Here is an 18662-nt window from a genome sequence, read left to right on the forward strand (position 1 = left end):
TTAATGGATGGTAGGCACATCTCCCAGCCAGGCACCAGGTAGGGGGCGTGGGCACGTGTACTCATTCTGCAAAAGAAAAGAAGAAAAAAAAAAAGAAAGGCAATATAGTTAAATCCATTTAACAGCTGGTCTGTGCCAGTTACAGAGGTGGTGGTTACAATGTAAAGTTAATTGCAGTGTCCAGTGATTTGATAACGGCACAATGGGGCTGTGACAGAGCCAGCAAAGCAAATTAGGGGAGGCAATTAAGCAGATGATGGAATCCAATGTGCTCAGATAGCTCAGAAAGCTGAGGTGGAGAGACTTCCCCAATGTCTTATACAGAGATTAAATAAAAGCTCAACACAGAGGACTCGTACAAGGATTTGTGTTGAAAATGTTAATTTGGGATGAAATAATTCAATTAAGAAAATGTGTTCAATTGAACCATGCTCACCTAAAAATGTTGTCACATTACGTCAGGTTTTTTTGCAACAATAGATATTCTAAGTATCCTCCCGTCAAGCAATGATCGGCATCTGGACAACAGCTGGAACAGCAACTGTCATTATGTCAGTGTATGCAAGTTAATTACATGACAAGTGCCATCAAGAAAGATTACTTTTGTTTTCCTGACTTTTGTTTCCAGACGGATGGCTATCTTTAGAAATACATTCCTTAGATGCTGCATTTACATTTAAATTGTATGTACAAATGGAAGTGATACAGAACAACACATCGTGTTATGTTTCAATACATTTTTTTCAATAATGCCAAAATAAGAGTGCTTATATTTTCAATGTATCCCCAATGCAGTACGCGGTTACATTTCCAGAGTCAGTATAAAATACATTTACTCAAAATAAACAGGCTCGTTCATATCGCTTAGCATATTGGTATCACTAGAAATAGTAAATTAGAAATCATGACGAAGTGAATAATTGGGGGCATTCACATGAGAGCGCTTTCCCACAGGTCAACAACTCAAACTTGTTGAGAGCTTGTTGCAAATTTTCTGAGAGATTTTTTAAAGCATTTTGCTCTGATTTAAGAGCCTCGAGCTTTGGATTGATCTTCACACTGCACGATCCAAGTTTGCCTCTGAGCATCTGTGCTCTGAAACCCTCCACTTTACAACTTAACCTTTTTAAAAGAGCCTTTTTTGCTACTTGGCTACAGGTAAATCCACATCGGCGTAATAACACAAGTGCTGTGAGTTTTTGCCAGGCTCAGCAATTTCTAAAGCTTTCAGAATCTGCTCGAGAAATTACCCCGGCTCAACTTTTTGCCGCTCAAGCCGAGATTGTTGTCGGGTGTGAAGCAGATCTCTGTAACACAGGGTTTCAAGACGAGTATGCCCTGAGCACGACTTTTATTTAAACGTTATCAAACAGGCTGATAAGCCTTCACTCAACTCTTTATCTCCGTTCTCAGGTGGATGTGAGCGAAGCGAAGACAGCTGCCTGCACAAATTGTCATACCGTAGACAATTCCACCGGAGCACAAATACAGAAGCAACTCGCAGCAAAAAAAAAGCTCAGGCTGCGTTTGTGAGCACGTGCGCGCGTCGAGGTGAACTCTAAAGAAAAAAGAGCCGTGCAGCCCTCTGATCAGGCACACACACACACACACACACACACACACACACACACACACACACACACACACACACACACACACACACACACACTTAAACAGAAACACATCAGCATAGGTGGAATAAAGATGCAACAAATGAGGATATTAGCCGATCGTCTACCCATTTCAATGTTGTCATTACACAGGATTTAATATTACACTTCTTTGCCCCATTACAACTGGTAATGGGGCATGAGCTAGCCTTGACAGCCTTGTTTATCTCCTATAACTGAGTGGATACAGGAAATCCATTATTATAGAAGTAACACATGGCAAGTCGCACAAATGACAATATGTACTTTTATATATATAAATAGTCTTATTTAGCAATTAGTCTCATCGGCAAGTTATCAAACATTCTGCCTGGTTTGATGTTTGTTTATTCAAATGTTTTATTCTCATCGGCTCAAAAACGTTTTTCCACGGTGCTTTGTAGAATCCGGTGAGTGGTCAAATGCAGTGACCTGGCAGCAAATTGAAAGTAATTCGCTGTCACGTCTCTCGTATCTGAATTTAAGCGGTGGCGTTTCCCACTCCCCCTTGTTGATGGTGGTTGCAGGGCCGACTCGCGTGCGCCTCGTTATGCTTTATTTGTTGGTAAATGCCCACAATTTTCCCAACAAGATCGCAGAAGCAATCATTTCCTTTATTGTCTTGTTTTTCCTTTTTTTTTCCTCTTTCTGTGGATTGGTTGCTGTCATAATGTATCATGCAGTTATTTCAGCCCCGCTCAAATGTGTGCTTTATGGACACAGCCGAGCTGTTATTTGCGAAAAACTCATTACGCTTCAACATGATTTTCTTCAAGTGCTTCGTTAACGAGGAGCACTGGAATTCACTCTCCTGCTCGTGCCTCTTTCAACACTTGCATTGTAAACAGCCAAAATTTTGATGGCTTTCAGCCATAAGTTGAAGACAGTACTTTTTTTTTTTTTTTTTTTTTACATCACTTTGCATGAAAGGACGCGATGGGCTGTGGATATTTCTGTCCCCAGACTCCACCAATCCTCATCATGTCTGCTGCCGGCAGTCAAGACTGACCTCCTTGTCCAAGGAGGTTGGGTCATCTTTCACCGGGGACACGCGCTTCACTCTTGCACTCTCAGAAGTGGGAGCTTTCCCGTGGTAAAAAGGGAACTAAAATGATTTGCTGCCGGCTCTCTGGCATTGATATCGGAGTCACCTGGACTGCACTAGTAGCCTTTCACAACAGAGCAACATCTTTAATACATCAGCAGGAGCAATTGTCTCCCCGTGGCAGCCTTTTGAAAATGCTGCACAAAGCCAGGAGAGGGTAGCTTCCTCGGTTAGAGCAAAAGTGGGAGTTACAACAAGCTGGCAAGGGCCCAGGGTGAACTTGGCAGACATTATGATCAGGGGTCCTTCTTTCCCAACAATGCAGCATGGCAGCGCGTTGTAGAATTGTGGCCTTTGGCTATTTACACTGTTCAAGATCTCGGAGAACCTGTGTCACTGAGCCACAAGTAATCTGCTCTGCCTCAAAGACAAGCCAGTAGCATCCTGAAAAGTTGAGTCTGATTTAGAATACGTCTTAGTGACAGGGGATTTAATTTGCTCGTGGACAAACACCCACTATCCGTTGTGGATCCCGGGCCACCCGATAACAATAGACCCCTGGGAGGCCCCTCTGCATCCTATCAGCCTTTAGTGCATGACATTATTAGTAAGAACTCCTGCTAATTTAAACCAGACTCTGGTGTGATTGCACTCAAAGTACTGTTCAAAATTAACAAATTATATAAAAGAGGTTGAGCTCAAAGTAATTCTCGAAGAACCTTGAACCTTTGCCAACAAAAGCCACAGAGATAGATGCATTTACAGTCAGAGCAAATCTGCAAATTGAAAATGTTTCAAATCTCAATTTGTACATTTTTTGGCAGGAGCTTTTACTACCTTTCATCTATTTTCTTTAGAATCTTTCAATCATGTGTCAAGGACAGTAGGGTTATGCACTTCGTTTACGAGGACCACATTTGAATTTAAACTTGGAATGAGATAGTAAAATGACTTCAAATCTTTCTTGGTTATAGTCAAGCTGTAAACATGAAGACAGAAACAATGAGAGAAAATAAAGTATTATGGCCTTGCCTTTGTTCACAGATTTAGGGTTACGATGTGTAACCATTGATTCAGATACAAGACATCAGATGCAACATAACAGTAAAACTGTATAATCCCTCCAACTCTCAGCACAATTAAAGATGGCAGTTGCACCAGCCCTATTGGCCCGAGCAATATGATGTTGTATTATCAGAACAAAGCTCCAAAATGCATTATCTGTTCAATTTAATTGTCAGCTGAGATGACACGTACAGGACTGTGAACGCCACAAAAGAACCTTGTTTACGGAAAATTACAGTGATAAGTCCTCTTACAGCAGGAAACCAACTGTTGGGGTTTGTGGGGACGTAAAATCAATTTAAAATCGATCTACTTCTCAAAAACAAACCCTGGTATTTCTTTGGTGAAAACTAAAAAGAGTAGGTCTTTGTGGTCAATCCACTCTGCTTTAAAATCATTGCGTACACAACAAAACAACACCATTAATCATAAATGCTGTTCCCCTGCTATGGATGCATTCCAAAGGGAAACCTACTGCTTCCAACGCTCTTTTCAGGAACACAGGTTACTTGTCCAGATCGGTGTCTGCAAACACCCCGTTTAATGCCTTCATGTGCTTTTAATTAGGAGGCTAATTAGCATGCTACAAACATGATGTAATTAATTTGCTCTGATTAAGGACAGCTGGAAGTAACAGGCATATACCAGCCACTCTGAGGGTTCACAAGGCTGTTCAATTAGCCTGTTCTATCTCCTCACCAGTTTGCCTTTATGTTCGTGTTACGTCTCATGTTCCCCTACAGACCATGAAAGGAGAGGCAGACAATAGGAAAAAGTCCCACTGTGTCAATTCAATGCGAAAAGTTAATGAAACAATTGAAATACTGTGTGCACTGCAACGTAGTCCGGTATGTATGTATGTATGAACACAGTTGCTCATGTGTGTTCATATGCACATACGTGCAGTGCGTAGCTGCATGTCTATTTTAGATTCACACACTCCGACAAAAAATGAGATGTTAGAAATGGATCAGCTCCAATCCAAACAAGCGATACAGACAACGGATGGCAAATGCAAGCGTCACAACCGAGCTTATTCCTTCTGAACGGAAAAACAACAATTGTTAAGGGTGTTCTTCCTGGGGAGCTGATGCCTGTATAAGCTCTTGATCTCAGCAACACAGATACTTACACACTTTTTTTTTCTTAAGCCCTCGCTCTCTCCCCGACACAAACACACTCTCAATCCTCTGATCAACCAAGACCAAGTGATATTTCTGTCTTTACGAGTCGCAGCATCGGTTCACTTTTGTTTGATGTTTCAGTCGCCGGTAAAAGAACACAGCGGTGGATTGGCCACTGTGAACAAAGGTGTCTGTGAACGTCTGTAGAAGTTGGTTTGGAGTAATTGGGATCCTCTCTTTGATAACGAGACAGCTTTGAGTGGAACTAAAAGGTGGATTAATGGACATCCTGCTAATGGTCTGACAAAAGTTGTGATCTCAGCAAGGTCACATCTGCCATACTGGTCTATTACATATATAAAACATTAATGATGTAATACTTGTATCATGGGAAAATTCAATTGTCTTTTTTTTTTTTTTAGAAGTTGTTATTTCCACAAACACCTGAGATGATATTTCGTGTCTACAAACACATTTGTAGGTAGTATAAAACAAACGTAGTACAGTACCCAACATGTTTGTTCGTTTTGAAGTGCATGGCCATCTCTGTTTTGATAGTATGAACCCAGATTAATATGCCAAGAGCATAAATGTACGGATATAAAAGATCTTGACAGCAAGTGCAATATTTTGCCTCCAGCCAGACTTTATGACCTAGATTTCCAATAACAGCAGTCAGACAAGACACCAATTAAGGAAAAACATATGGAAAGCAATATGGACACAATAACGCACAAGCATCATCACAGCGTTCATGTAATCACACATTGTATCCTCATGCTGCTGGATGAGTCCAGCCTGAATCACTGGCTGTGCGGAGAACAGAGGCTGAACACCAGTCACTTCTATTGGCAGGTCAAAGGGTAAAACCTATATTTAGCGACCTCATCGCACTAATTCAAACCGCGAGAACAACTACCATCCAGCCACGGTGGAATTCTAGCGAACAGCTATTCTAAAAATGCGCAACAGAAATGCATTTTTCATATCCTATTATGTCTGCGTGTTGAGTCACCGCAGCATCCGAGGGTAAAATAAACAAGCTTAACTGAGCTTAAATGCATTCACGCTAGTCTACACTGTCCCCGTCTCGAACGACACAAACTACATTTCATTAGACGCAAGGGCATAATGACACATATTCAAGCTCCTCTAAAAGAGAATCATTTGAAGTTAAACAGAGAGCGATTTGCTGTTTGCGTGCATTCGGCACGAGATGGAAAGCGTGGTGTGCAGCCAGAGCTCCAAGATCTCCCCGAGGAAATCTGATCGAGTGTGCGCTGGATGGGGAGCAAACTGATGACAGGTCTCAGTGTGTGTGTGCGCAGACCTATACGCAGAAGTGCATGCACATGCATGTTTATCCGGAGCGGTTATGATTTATGATGAGGGTGATTCATGCAGGTGATGGATGACCACATTAGAAGCAGCAGGTTCACCCCCGACACACACCCCACCCCTCCCCCTCCCCACCAAGTCTCTCTTCTGAATATTCCATGTGGTGCACAATGAATAAAAATAAACCTAACAAACATATGTAAATGAATCCGTAAAGCAAGGAAATGATTTCTTACCCTCGTTAGGATACATGTATCATCTACTGCATCACACCCATAGAGCTGCATCCATTCCTCGTATCATATCTGAGTACACACCTCGTCCTCAATGAAACATCTTTTCTCTGTGTTTTTGTTTTTTTGTTTTATGACTCATTTTTGTCATTCTTACCCTTTTTGTCATAAATATCACAAAAAGAATGATTCCCGTGCCTTTTAAAATGCCTTCGGTTTGTGTTGCTAGGCAACATGTAGTCTAGCTTAAGATGAAAGGGCGGATAGCAGCTCGACACGTACACGACTATGCAGGGGTTTCAGGTTTTTGAATGTTTTGAACAACTTTTGAAAAGAAGTTTCATCCCACAAAGCTTCAGTGACCACCTGCTCCGACACGACAAGAATACAGAATAGTGTTCTGCACCATCCGCAACATATTCAAACGAGTATTTGAGTAAAAGAAGTCAGCAGAAGTCACTCTTAACAAACTGCGAACATGAGCATATAGGCTAATGTACTACAATAAAAGAAAGTCTTGTTAATGTTACACATTTACCTACATTAAATGTAGCCTATATTTAATTTGTATACCTTTTGTTTATGTGTTTTATCCTCAACATGTATTGTGTAAATCTGGCTTTACTATGAGCCAGCGCCCAGCCGCTGTTGGATGCTGTTGAAGGAGTGAGCGGCGCTCTCCAAGGTACTGATCCTGTTGCTGGGAGTTGTCCCCGTGCATCACTAGTGTGTAGCTTATGTGTATGTTTTCTTCATTCTTTTCTACAAATGAATGTTCAACAAAGTATACAACCTATTTTGAAAGGCCATATAATCATCTAATAAAACGTGCAATCAGCACACGAAAAAGATCATTATCTAGGTACCCCTCTGGTGTCGGTGTTAGACGTGTCAGGGACAGCACGGACAGAAAAGATCATGGTTTGTGTTGAAGTAAGCATCTGTGTCACATTAAATAAGTACACTTGTCACATAACTTATGTATGCTACATTCATTTACATAACAAAACTAAGGTAAAAATACTTTACTTGATTTCGCCCAGGACACAAAGAGTCCCTGTTTGTCTGACACATCCATTCACCCCCAAACCTCCTCTCTAAGTGGACTTTCCCACTCTTTATACTATTTCAGTAGCTCTGACTGTCTAACACTGACCCAGTGGGGTTTCCACTCTAGTGAGTTGAACGCCATGTGCATCTCACACAAAACGCTGAAGGGTGCTTTGTGCGTCAATATGTGACAAGGTGGGAAGTGAGAACGGGTTGTTCTAACAGAAGGGATCATCACTCAGGACCGTATGCCTACAGAGAATGGAGGACCATCTGATCTGAACTCCCCACTCTGCAGGATTTACACCAGAAGGCGCAGAACCAGCGCTAGCAGTTTTATGAAGGATCCTCACCACCGTATCGATAAACAATTGCAGGTCCTACCCTCAGGCTAATGCCTTTGTATCCATCACAGATAGAAACAAGATGAAATCAGGCTGGTGAGCTGTGTCCTCTGTACATCCTTGGCCTCGTCGAGCACATTGTCCTCGGTGAATTCATTGCATTACCTCGCACTCTATCGTGCATACGCTTGAGTGTATAGATTGCTCACAATTTTCACAAGATTAAATAAATCATCTTGGAATTCTTTCTTTTATATGAAAAGGCATTTTTCTCTCATTCGTGTTAGGGAGCCAATGTCATCCATCCACCTGCTGATTGAACAGCATGATTATTAACATGTACAGGTGTGCCAAGGGCTACAGATATGCATTTCCTTTCTTCTAGAAACATCTATGGTAGTTGACAAATTTCCATTTTCTCTTGGCATAAATGATCGTATCATCCAACCCTGCTGCGCACTGTGCTGCTATAAGACACAGACAGGAAACTGAGCGACTTTGGGGTTCAGCTTCTTGTCATGCCGCCTCCCTGCAAATCCTCTCATCTCAGCTCAGGACGTTCCCTCAGTTCTTGTGTGTAACTTACACAGCTTCTACATCTGGGTTTTTTCAGCTTGTTTTGAGTATTGTTTTTGTATTTGGGAATACTGGGTCATATCTGAGCAACATGTAATAAGGCTACAATATACTGTGGTTACTTCTAGCTGTAAAGGTGTCTCAAAACTAATTTTTCTAATCTTCTATTGACCTATTTCTTTTTTTGCTGTATGAAATGACCCAATAATCACTTATTGAGGAAAGGAAAAGTCGCTCCAAATTAGAGTTCATAAGTATAGTTTCTGTTGTCACATACAATTCAATGAATCAACGTTTCATAAGCATGAATGACTCATTACCACCGGCACACTGTTGATTCATGACTTCATACAATCTAGTGCTAAAATGTGCAGCGATCTATAGTTTAGTTGTAGTGATATTGCCAATAATACATGTCACTTATTTTTGGGGGTTTGTATCTTTCCTTCCGACACTGACATCTTCATATGGAATATTAATCTGTATTTGTTGACTCAATGAAATTACTTTCAGGCCTGTCTTGATGCAATACAATGCATTGGAATATGATTAAGTATGATATAGTCGTTGTACATTTTTTTTATTATTCCATTATTTCTACTGGACAGTATTTTGGCCACTGGTTAAAGGGGGGCGTGTTTGGCATCGGTACGAGAGAAGATGTAAATTACAATGGACTGAATGTAAGGATCATGATAAAAGCCTTTTTAGATGATTAATTATATTCCGTTTGGACAGATATTGTTACACTCTAATTTTATTAGAAGTAAAAATGGAAATCAGTCATCTAAAATTAAGCCTTTCAAAGTAGTGTATACACTCTATATGCTGCGTCTTCAATAGTTTCTTTTGACCATGCGAAGCTGTTGGTGCGTGAAAACACTGCATATTCATAGCTCTGTGATGGCGCTGTTACAGCTGGCTGTAGATAAAGTGAGCCGGATGGAAATAATGGCAGTTGAAATTAAACACGGTAAATCTCACCAATATGAAGTTCTAGTGAAGGAGTAATTTGATTCACACTTAAGTCTCTCCATGTGCAATCTCTATCAACAGATTCTGCATGTAGTCCGAGTCGTGGCGATCAATCACCGGCGAGCAGGCTTTGGTTGAATGCAGGTAATTCTGTTGAGGAGAGCAGTAAACGCTGAAATGCAATCTGGGATCCCACCGGTCAGATTTGTAGTGGTTTAAAATGAGTTTATAAACTGGCTACTTGTAAAAACAATCTGGTTGTACACACATAGTCTCCAACTCCAGTCCAGCATTTCAAGTTGCTGATTGGACTGTAAACAATGAGCAGCGCACATTTGCCTGGGTAACCGCTGGCTGCACTGGAACCCAAGAAAGACAGCCCCTTACCCCCAGAGGCTTATCTGTCCTCAGACCGATAGCTGGTGTTATCTCGTGCATCTTGGATGAATTGGATAGCTGTTTGATCATCAAAAAAAAGCTCAATTGAAATGGACTCAAAGGTTCATTCGAGACTGATTGAAATCGTGTGAAGTGTTTTGAATCTGGCCAAATGGAGAGACGGATGCGTCACTAGTCTTATCAAAGAAACAGAAAAAAAAGGCTCCAGCAATTCACGTGATACAATCATACAGGATGTGCAACTGTTGTCTTTGCCGCATTCAGTTGTGTTTCTGGTACTTAAAAGAGGTCAAAGCGTTTCTTATACACTTCCACACCTCCGAAGCTAAAACATTTTGAACAAAACGGCTGCTTTTGAAAGATTTCTATCGTTCTGATAAGGATCAGGGTCAGAATGTATAATTTTTTTCATGAAACTGTATAGCTTTAGGATAGAGTATCATTTTTATCTCAGAAATAGATGCCACTTTTAATGCTGTGGGTAATGTGAGGGCTAAATGTACATGAACCCACGTTAGTTTCCCGGCTTGGATGAGAGGGCTCTTATACGTCTACGGGTTGGTGGAACATGCTACGGAAATTTAAATGCATCCAAATATAACAGGACTCTGAGCGTTCTTATTAATCCAACCAAACACAAACACAGTTCCGTCTTTAGGCTGCTCTGCCTCTAATTTCTAGTTTTCTGGCCAAAGCATGTTTAGTTAAGTTTTATAGTTCAGCTTGAGTAATTAATTGACTTAGTTTCAGAGAGAACCGTGCCATGCCGAAGCTGTGCCAGTGTTTTGCTGTGTTTAATGTTGCCAGTGGAAACTACAAGGCGTAGGAATTGTTTGTCTTCCTATCCTTTTTGTTAAAGGCTTTTCAATCCTGTTCACATGTTTTTGAACCAGCTGAGACTTTGATAAAACAGGATTTGATCCTGAAGAACTGCAATGGCTACAGGAGACATCTTTTTTTCCATTTCCCTCCCCTTCCCACTGGAGTGGCTGTTGACACTTGCCAGAGGGTGCAATTGTGCAATTAGCACTCCTACTGCAACTGCTAGCGACAGTGTCATACTCTGTTAAAAAAATAGCGAGCATAATGTGACATTTAACAGAATATGGAATGCAAATGATATCATGATCCTGAATGTGACGCCTTGAACTTTTTCAAGCGCCCTGGTATGAAAACACTGTCAGGGTTTTTTTTATTAAAACGTAAAACCGTTCAAATGGATCGTGAAGAGCAGTTAAAAGGAAAAGCACCGATTTCCCTCAGGACCTGCGTCAATTTAAATGAATACATTTAGAAAAGTATTATGTCATAACATGTACTAAAAGTATTTCTTCACACAGGGTTCCAACCGCAGTTTATGGCATCAGACTCTGGAATGCTGATCTACGTATGTAGAGCCCCTGTTTGGTGTTGCTTTAGCATACGAGCACCTTGAGAGGAGTAAAAAGCTGTACAGTTCATGAAGAGGAACCTCTTTAGAGGCTCTTATCATTAGTGTTTTTTTTTACAAGAATTGATTAAAGGTAGGTATCAATTTGGTAAGAAGTATTTGAAAATATATATATATATATTTAATCAGAATCTCATGCAAACAAATGCAGCAACAAATGATCAGGGCTGGATAATACTGCACATTTGGTAACACTAACTTCAAACCAAGGATTTATCATCACAGAGACACTGAATTTTAAGCAGTTTAGGAAAAGTCATCTGGAACTTAGCAAAACTCAACACTTCTACATATAACACAATCAGACGATTCAAGGCTGCTTTACATTTAGTTAAATCGGACCCAATACCGATATGGTTACACTTCATTTCAACGAGGTCTATTTAGAATCATAAGCAGTATACAAACAATTAACCAATTCTTTATAACGCAGTATAAAACATTATAGTGCACTTTTAAGCTGATATTGAGACATTCTTTAACGTTCATAACTGTGGTACAAACACTTAATGAATGCTTGATAACACGTGATAATCAGGCTGTTGCCATTTACACTGTGTACAAAAAAAACATGATGACGGTCAGAACTTTGGAAGAGGAAACAAAACTTTCCCTCCACATTTATTTCCCCCTACGATGGCATCAAATTGAAGCTTTTCAAAGACTACGCCTAAGCACAAAAGCAAATTTAGACGGCATCACTCTGTGGCCTCGGTGGGGGGCTGTCGCCTGATTGTAGCAAAACGAACATGCCTATAGGGCAGCAGCATTCAGAAATATGTGATCTCCACAAATGTCTCGGCTCCCTTCTGAGAACAACACTTTAATAATTTAAACATTTGCAGAGGAGTTAACCGAGATTAAAATTAATGTGACTAGTAAAAACTGCAAATACAGTTCATTTTCAGCAAAAGCAGCTTTAAAAAGATCAAGACAGGACAAACTTATATAATATAGACAGTGTCCAATATTATTCTGATAATACTGGCAACTTACAATGAGGCACTCCAGAGAAAACAAAAAAAAGATGTGACATTTTTATTGATATTCTCTAACTTTTACCTAATAATCCTTGGAGCACAAACCAATGAACTGTGACAAAGGGCTTGTATTTTTGAGTGTGCTGACTCTTGAAGAGTAGAAGCATTTAAGGGCTTTTAACCAGACCGCCTCACAGTTTCAAGGTTCAGGATGCGTGGCAGGACAGCTTTGTCACAACCCTTCATTGTTGGAGTAAACTGGTCACTGCTGTGACCCTTTTTTTAAAGGAGCTGCAGCCCTGCTCTCCCTGCATAGAGGTAATTTCAAAGCATCTCTTGCCCATTATCCACCAACCTCATAATGACATCAATAGCAATTGAAATGGCATGGAGCCTCCTTCTTTCCTCTTGTGATTCCAACTGATTTCCTGCAGGCTTTATTTCCCCTTCATCCTCTGAACTCAGTTGGCTCACAGTTGCCGATAAAACTGCAAACTAGGAATCAAAAAGGTGCTGCAAGCGAAGGTTAATTAAGAAAAAGGGGTCCATGTCTGTAAGTAAGTGTATTCCTTGTGGGGAGTAGAATGTTACACTATCCTCCAACTAATGATTACATTACATTGTCAATTATGATTATTTAGCATTTCATTTAGTACAGTGCTTCTAAATCTGGATTGCAGGAGCCCTTCAAGGGTTGAATCTAAGGGATTGAGAGATGATTAACTGGATAATAAGGGGAAAAAAAAGAAAAAACATAGTTCTGCTCAACAAATTATAATATTTTAGGAGTCTGTAAGTCAGTCCACCACTTGGGTGCAGACTGGTGCCATATTAGCTATTGGATGGATTGCCATGACTCAAACTCAGATGCACTGGTAAACATAGAACCTGCTTGACATCAGCATGTTAGCACTGTCATTGCGAGCATGTTGACATGCTATTAGCATTTAGCTCAAAGATACGCTGTGCCTTAAGTACAGCCTTAAACAGCTGCCGGCATGGCAAGAGTGTGAAAGGTTGGAAGATACCAACTCAATTTGACAAACTCAAGACTGCTAAAGCCTCATATCTACCTTGGCTGGACTTAGTATGGAACTGAGGATGTTGCCCTCCATGTACAGAGTAGCTGCAAATAAAGAAGAAGAAAGGAATATCTGAAAAACTTCATGGGCAGAATTTCTGAAAAGCTTTATGGCCAGTATGGACAGGAGTTTGTCTGCAGCTTGTGGATATTTGTTTCTCAATAATCCTTTGGTATATAAAGTGTCAGAAATTGTCAAAAAGAGTCAATCACAATTTCCCAAAGCCTAAAGGGACATCTTCACATTGATGTTTTTGTCACAGCGCCAGACAGACCACATTTATTGTAAACTCAAAAGATTGTCTCTCTACTATGACAAGACAAAGAAAAGGGGGGATTTGAGATGCTAATTATGTAATTGCAATGTTCGAGTTTGGCCAGTTGCATGTCATTCCGTGTCTTTCTTTACCCCAGTCATTTTATGTCAACGCTGGACGTTTTGTAAAGTGGTACAGTTGTCATCGTCAACCAACTCATCAATTGATCAGTTAATTGTCTCAGCGCTGTATCCCACATTCCAGACTTTACTAGCCGTAAAGTTGTATGCACTTTGGAAAGAGACTGTGTCAGCGAGTGTAGGCAGGAGTGCTGTTCACTTTAATTACACTTACACTTTTCAGTGGAGTAGTGTCATGATACTGCTCGTTAGTTATCCCCTCAGCACCTGTACATTTTAGGGACGGTTATGTATTCATGCCAGTGAACCGTGGCAGAATAAGACGTTTGTGGGCTTTTTGAAAGAAGAAGTGAAGGAGAGTGGGCTGATACTACTGCTATCTGAGGACAAGGCACGCAGGGGCCGCCAAAGCCCGTGGCAAGAGTAAAAAGGAGGGGGGTTATAAAATTACATTTTGGGCAATAGAGATAGATGTGGTGAATCTCTTTTTATAAGGTGCTACTGAGCCCTGCTTCCCTTTTCAGCCCAAGAAACAAACAGACATGCATACACACGGCTTCAAATCTATGCTGTAGAATCTCCCTTCTCTCTGTTTTTGTTGTGATATCCAGCAAAACAGAAGATCCCTATTTGTCTTTGCTGCAGGGCCGAGCCAAGCTCCAGATGCTGCTAATAATACACGGCTCATTGGGCCTTGTGAGTACGTGTGACTGTATTTCTGCATGTGCAATATGGAGGAGGGCCTGGGGCAGAAAGAGCCACGTCTACAACATTTCAGCACATGCATCATCATCCGGTACAGCCTCTGCAGGGAGATGTTCTTTTGAGGATGACCCAGCAATCGAGGGAAGAGGGCATGAAATTGCCCCTCTGAGATATTTAAGAGGCAGTTGCACTGAATAAGTGGAAATACTTCTCACCAAGAGGTTTGCCGGCATTGTCATCCGAGCAGCTGTTCGTTCACCAAATGATGATAAACCAAGGTGTTTTGCAGTTTTCCTGTTTCGTCGAGCAGAAAAAACACTTGAGCCAAGCAGAGAAAAACATATATCTCGTCCTAATTAGCCCCCCTTTCCTTAAGTAGTGGTTCATTTATTGGCTGACAAGAGCAGCATGATCTCACTCCAACTCCAGTGTAAAGACACTGGGAGGTTTGGAGCTGCATTGAACGGAAACGGAAAGGTTTTTTTTAAACTGTAAAAGAGTCTTAATAATTCAATCTTTTAAAACTCTATCTTGCTTGATCACAGCTATGATGAATTTAATAATTCAAGGCCATAAAGAATATCTCGATGTACACGATCAAAGCTGCCGTTTCCGTGCCTTGAAGGGAGAATATTTTTTGGGGGGCTGGGATCGGAGAACAAACGTCTTAACCAGCCTATGAGACCAACTGTATATTCATTGAGACCCTGCTCCGTGGTACACGCCTGCTTGCACTTAAGCTCTTAATAGTTCCTTAAAACTGATGAAGTCAAGGGGGGAGGGACCCGTTAAAATGAAAGTGTTCTTCTACATTCTTTTTTTGGCAGAATGCCTATCGAGTGGAACGGAACTGGAGGGGAAATTAGCCAGGGGACATGCAAAGTGAGTGCTGTGGAAGGCTGTGTGACATCCTCCTCTCTTCAAAGTGGTCTGAGGGGAGGAGGCGTACAGTCACAGTATCTCCAAAAGGCAGGGAGTGCTTGAGGAGAAGACCGGAGGGAGACGGTGAACAGGCTAATCAGTTTTTTTGTCAGTTACCTGGTGCTGCTTTTTTAGGACTGTTTTTGCTAATAAAGTATTTCTATCCATCTACTTGTCCTTTCAGAGTTGTGAATTCTGTAGACCAATTTCAACCATCAATCACGTATCAGAAAAATGATGACTGGGGATGGGTATTGCTAGGATTCTATCAATACCGCTATTGATGCCTGTGCTGCTGATCGATATCAATGTTTACAAGTACTCTTATGAATACGCCTTCATTCCAAAGGGATTCAAATTGACTACTGATCAATGCGCCCTTGCTTACTTCCTTTCTGCAAAGTGACCATGGCCTATTGTTAGTTGCCGTTTACAGGGAGGTGGAGAGAATTAATGTGTGAGTTCGAGATCTTGGCTGTCTAGCCTGCATGGTACGGAAACATTCCAAAACACCGCAAATACTGTATATGGCATTTTGTCCCGTTAGGTCCCTGACCTTAACCAAGTAGTTATCTTTGTAACCATGAGTAACTAACTAACCTAAACTAAGTGGTTATTTTAGCTGTAATCTTTACCAAGTTGTGTTTGTGCCTAAACCTACCAAAGTGCAACCACATTAAATATGTATCTGGAAGGGGGCGTAATCACTGTGACATCACCCATTGGCTAGTGGACTGCCGGTTTGAAGCCTTGAGTTTGGCATTTTTGCCGCGCCATCTTGGATTTTGAGACCAAAATGTTACAACTTTTGATTTAGTAAAATTGATTTATTGTTGTCTTGGAAGACAATGACAAATGCAAAATACAAACTGAAAATGCTGAATTTTAAATGAATGAATGAAACCAAATAAAGATAGCAGTACCTACTGGTCCTATAGCTTACTAGTCAATACTGAATTGACCATTTTGGAACCAGCACCTATTTACGATCAGTTATCGGTATATATCCCTAAAGCAACATCAAACAAACGTATTTCTGCTTTTCTTTTAATTCATCGGAGGCGTCATTTTAACTGACGCAATCTGACATTTTTGTTCATCTCTCAAGGCACCGTCATCATTATGGGGCTATATGTATAACTATAAGGAGGCATAATGTAACTCAATTGTAATGCACTGTATTATAGTCATTAACTCTATTTACAATTGCTGATGTTGGTTTCTTAATAGTAAAACTTTTTGTTTTCGTCCGAAGAAAGAAATCTAAAACTATTCCATAATCTAAAAGTGAGAATGCAGTCTTTTTAATCAACACCTCATACAATAAGCTTATTTTTCAAGATGAAATGTTCTATTTAGGCTTTGAACATACCAATAATACGTGTTCTTTAGTGTTGTGGTTGAATTACAGTTAGTTATCGCTGAAGAACTCAGGAATACTATGCCATGAAATGTTTTTTTTTTAGACAAATCCCAATGCTGCCGCAATTTTCTAAAGACATTTTTGTCTGAAAACAACACTAAATATTTAAATACTAACCTGGTTTATCAGTTCATAAAGAGCGTCCCACTGTGTTTTATGAGCTCATGAAAGAAGAATTTACAGAAAAACAGAGTGAACCTCATTGTCTCGTTATACATTTGTCATCCAATACAACGTTGAGTAAAAATAGTGTCAGCTTATGCTCATATTGCAGAGTGTCCCACTCATTGTGTATTTGGCGTATTTTAAAGCTCCTAAACATGGATCACCCACATGTGTATTTGCACTTGTTTTGCCTGATTCAACCTCTTCTAATGAATGTCTGGGCGTGTGGAGACTGTGCTTGATATTTTTCAGAGTCAGGAAAAAAGGACTAACTCACCCTCCCTTTGTGATTACGCGCAACCCGGCCCTACTCGCTCTTTGTGGCTCAACCGCAGCGTGATAACGTTACATCATTTTTGCTCAAAATGAATGGGTACCATCCACTTCCTCAATACATGCGCAGATTTATTTTTCCCCAGAGGCCTATAAATTATATATTTTCCTGTACATGGGTTTTAAACGTGATTCATCTTGTAGTTGTAGGATGTTGAAACAGTTTGATGCATATGTGACCTTTATAACACAGTTTGTTGCATATCCTTTGAGAATAGCGTATGGGCGTAGCTGTGTGGTCGAGCGGTAAAGTTGTGTGGAGGTGGTAAATGTATAGTGTCGGTTTCAGTTTGTATATGAATAAACACTGTGAGCATGTGGGCATGTTCATATTCATCATGGGATGCAACCTAGTTCTGGTCTGTTAAACATTTATTACACAATAACATTTTAAATGAGTAATCCAGAACATCAAATTGTTGAAATAGCATGACTTTAGCCTATTGTTGAATCAATTCGATTAAAGCCATCCTCAATTTTTTGTTCCAAAGGTAGCTTAACCAGGTCATATAATACGATATCTGTTTTTAATAAAAAAATGCTTGTGACATCTCAAATGTGGCCTTGATTTACAACTGAACATTCATATTGAAGTGAATATTGTGTTTTGCCATTCCGCTTAAAAAATACCAATGACTTTTGGGCTATATCGTCCTACAATAATACAACATTCTTCAACGTTTTAGTGGGAAATTCCAACAACTCTGTTCACCAACTGCAGAGCTACCTGTTAGGCAATCACCTAGGTTATGTACAAATCTTTGGGAACCTGACCATCAATAGAATCTCAATTCGAAAGTGATTCAGTCCACTGAAACGCAAAATGAAATGTCTATGGCACTTCAGCTTACTGGTCCCTTAAAGTAACCTAAACCAAAAAGGCAGAGTTGACAGCTTATGTCAATGTTACACTTCACATTCATTTACTGGTTACCACTGGCTAAATGTCTTTCTGTTAAGGAGAAGTTAATCTACATGCTCTGGAGATAGGGGGAAAACAGTGTTTGTCTATGTTTTTATTTCTCTAGCAATGCCACCACTTTGAGTTATTTTCTTTACTGAATCACAGTTGGCTGAAGATTTGTCAAGTGGTGCAGAGTGTGTTTGTTAGCCGGCTCATTTGTTAAGGCTGGGGTTCAATGATCCACTCGCTAACGTTAATCTCTGCCTGACTTTCAAGGTCGTAAATCCATAGTGTGCTCAAACACTGGCCTGTTTAGGAGATTACCAACGCTACTTTTGGAATCTCTTGATTCAGACTCGAACAAGACAAACGTCCCAACTCATATATATATATCAACTTTTTCCCTCACCCCCACTTATAAGGTCACTACTAATTATGTAATTTACAATTACAATTGTGGCTCTCGCGAATTGAAAATTGCACTTGAATATTGAAATACTTAATT

General features: G+C 40.4%; 1 protein-coding gene across 1 annotated transcript in view; it reads right to left on the minus strand.

The window, feature by feature from the left end:
- The window catches only part of lrrtm4l1 (leucine rich repeat transmembrane neuronal 4 like 1), a gene marked incomplete at both ends in the record, with an annotated part of 123482 nt that continues 104820 nt past the window's right edge, over positions 1-18662 (minus strand). The window contains one exon of the mRNA XM_079179268.1: positions 1-66. Coding sequence (XP_079035394.1) covers positions 1-66 — 66 coding nt within the window. The remainder of the gene's footprint in view (positions 67-18662) is intronic.

The sequence above is a fragment of the Pholis gunnellus genome, assembly GCF_910591455.1.
Source record: "Pholis gunnellus genome assembly, chromosome: 18".
Lineage (NCBI taxonomy): Eukaryota > Metazoa > Chordata > Actinopteri > Perciformes > Pholidae > Pholis > Pholis gunnellus.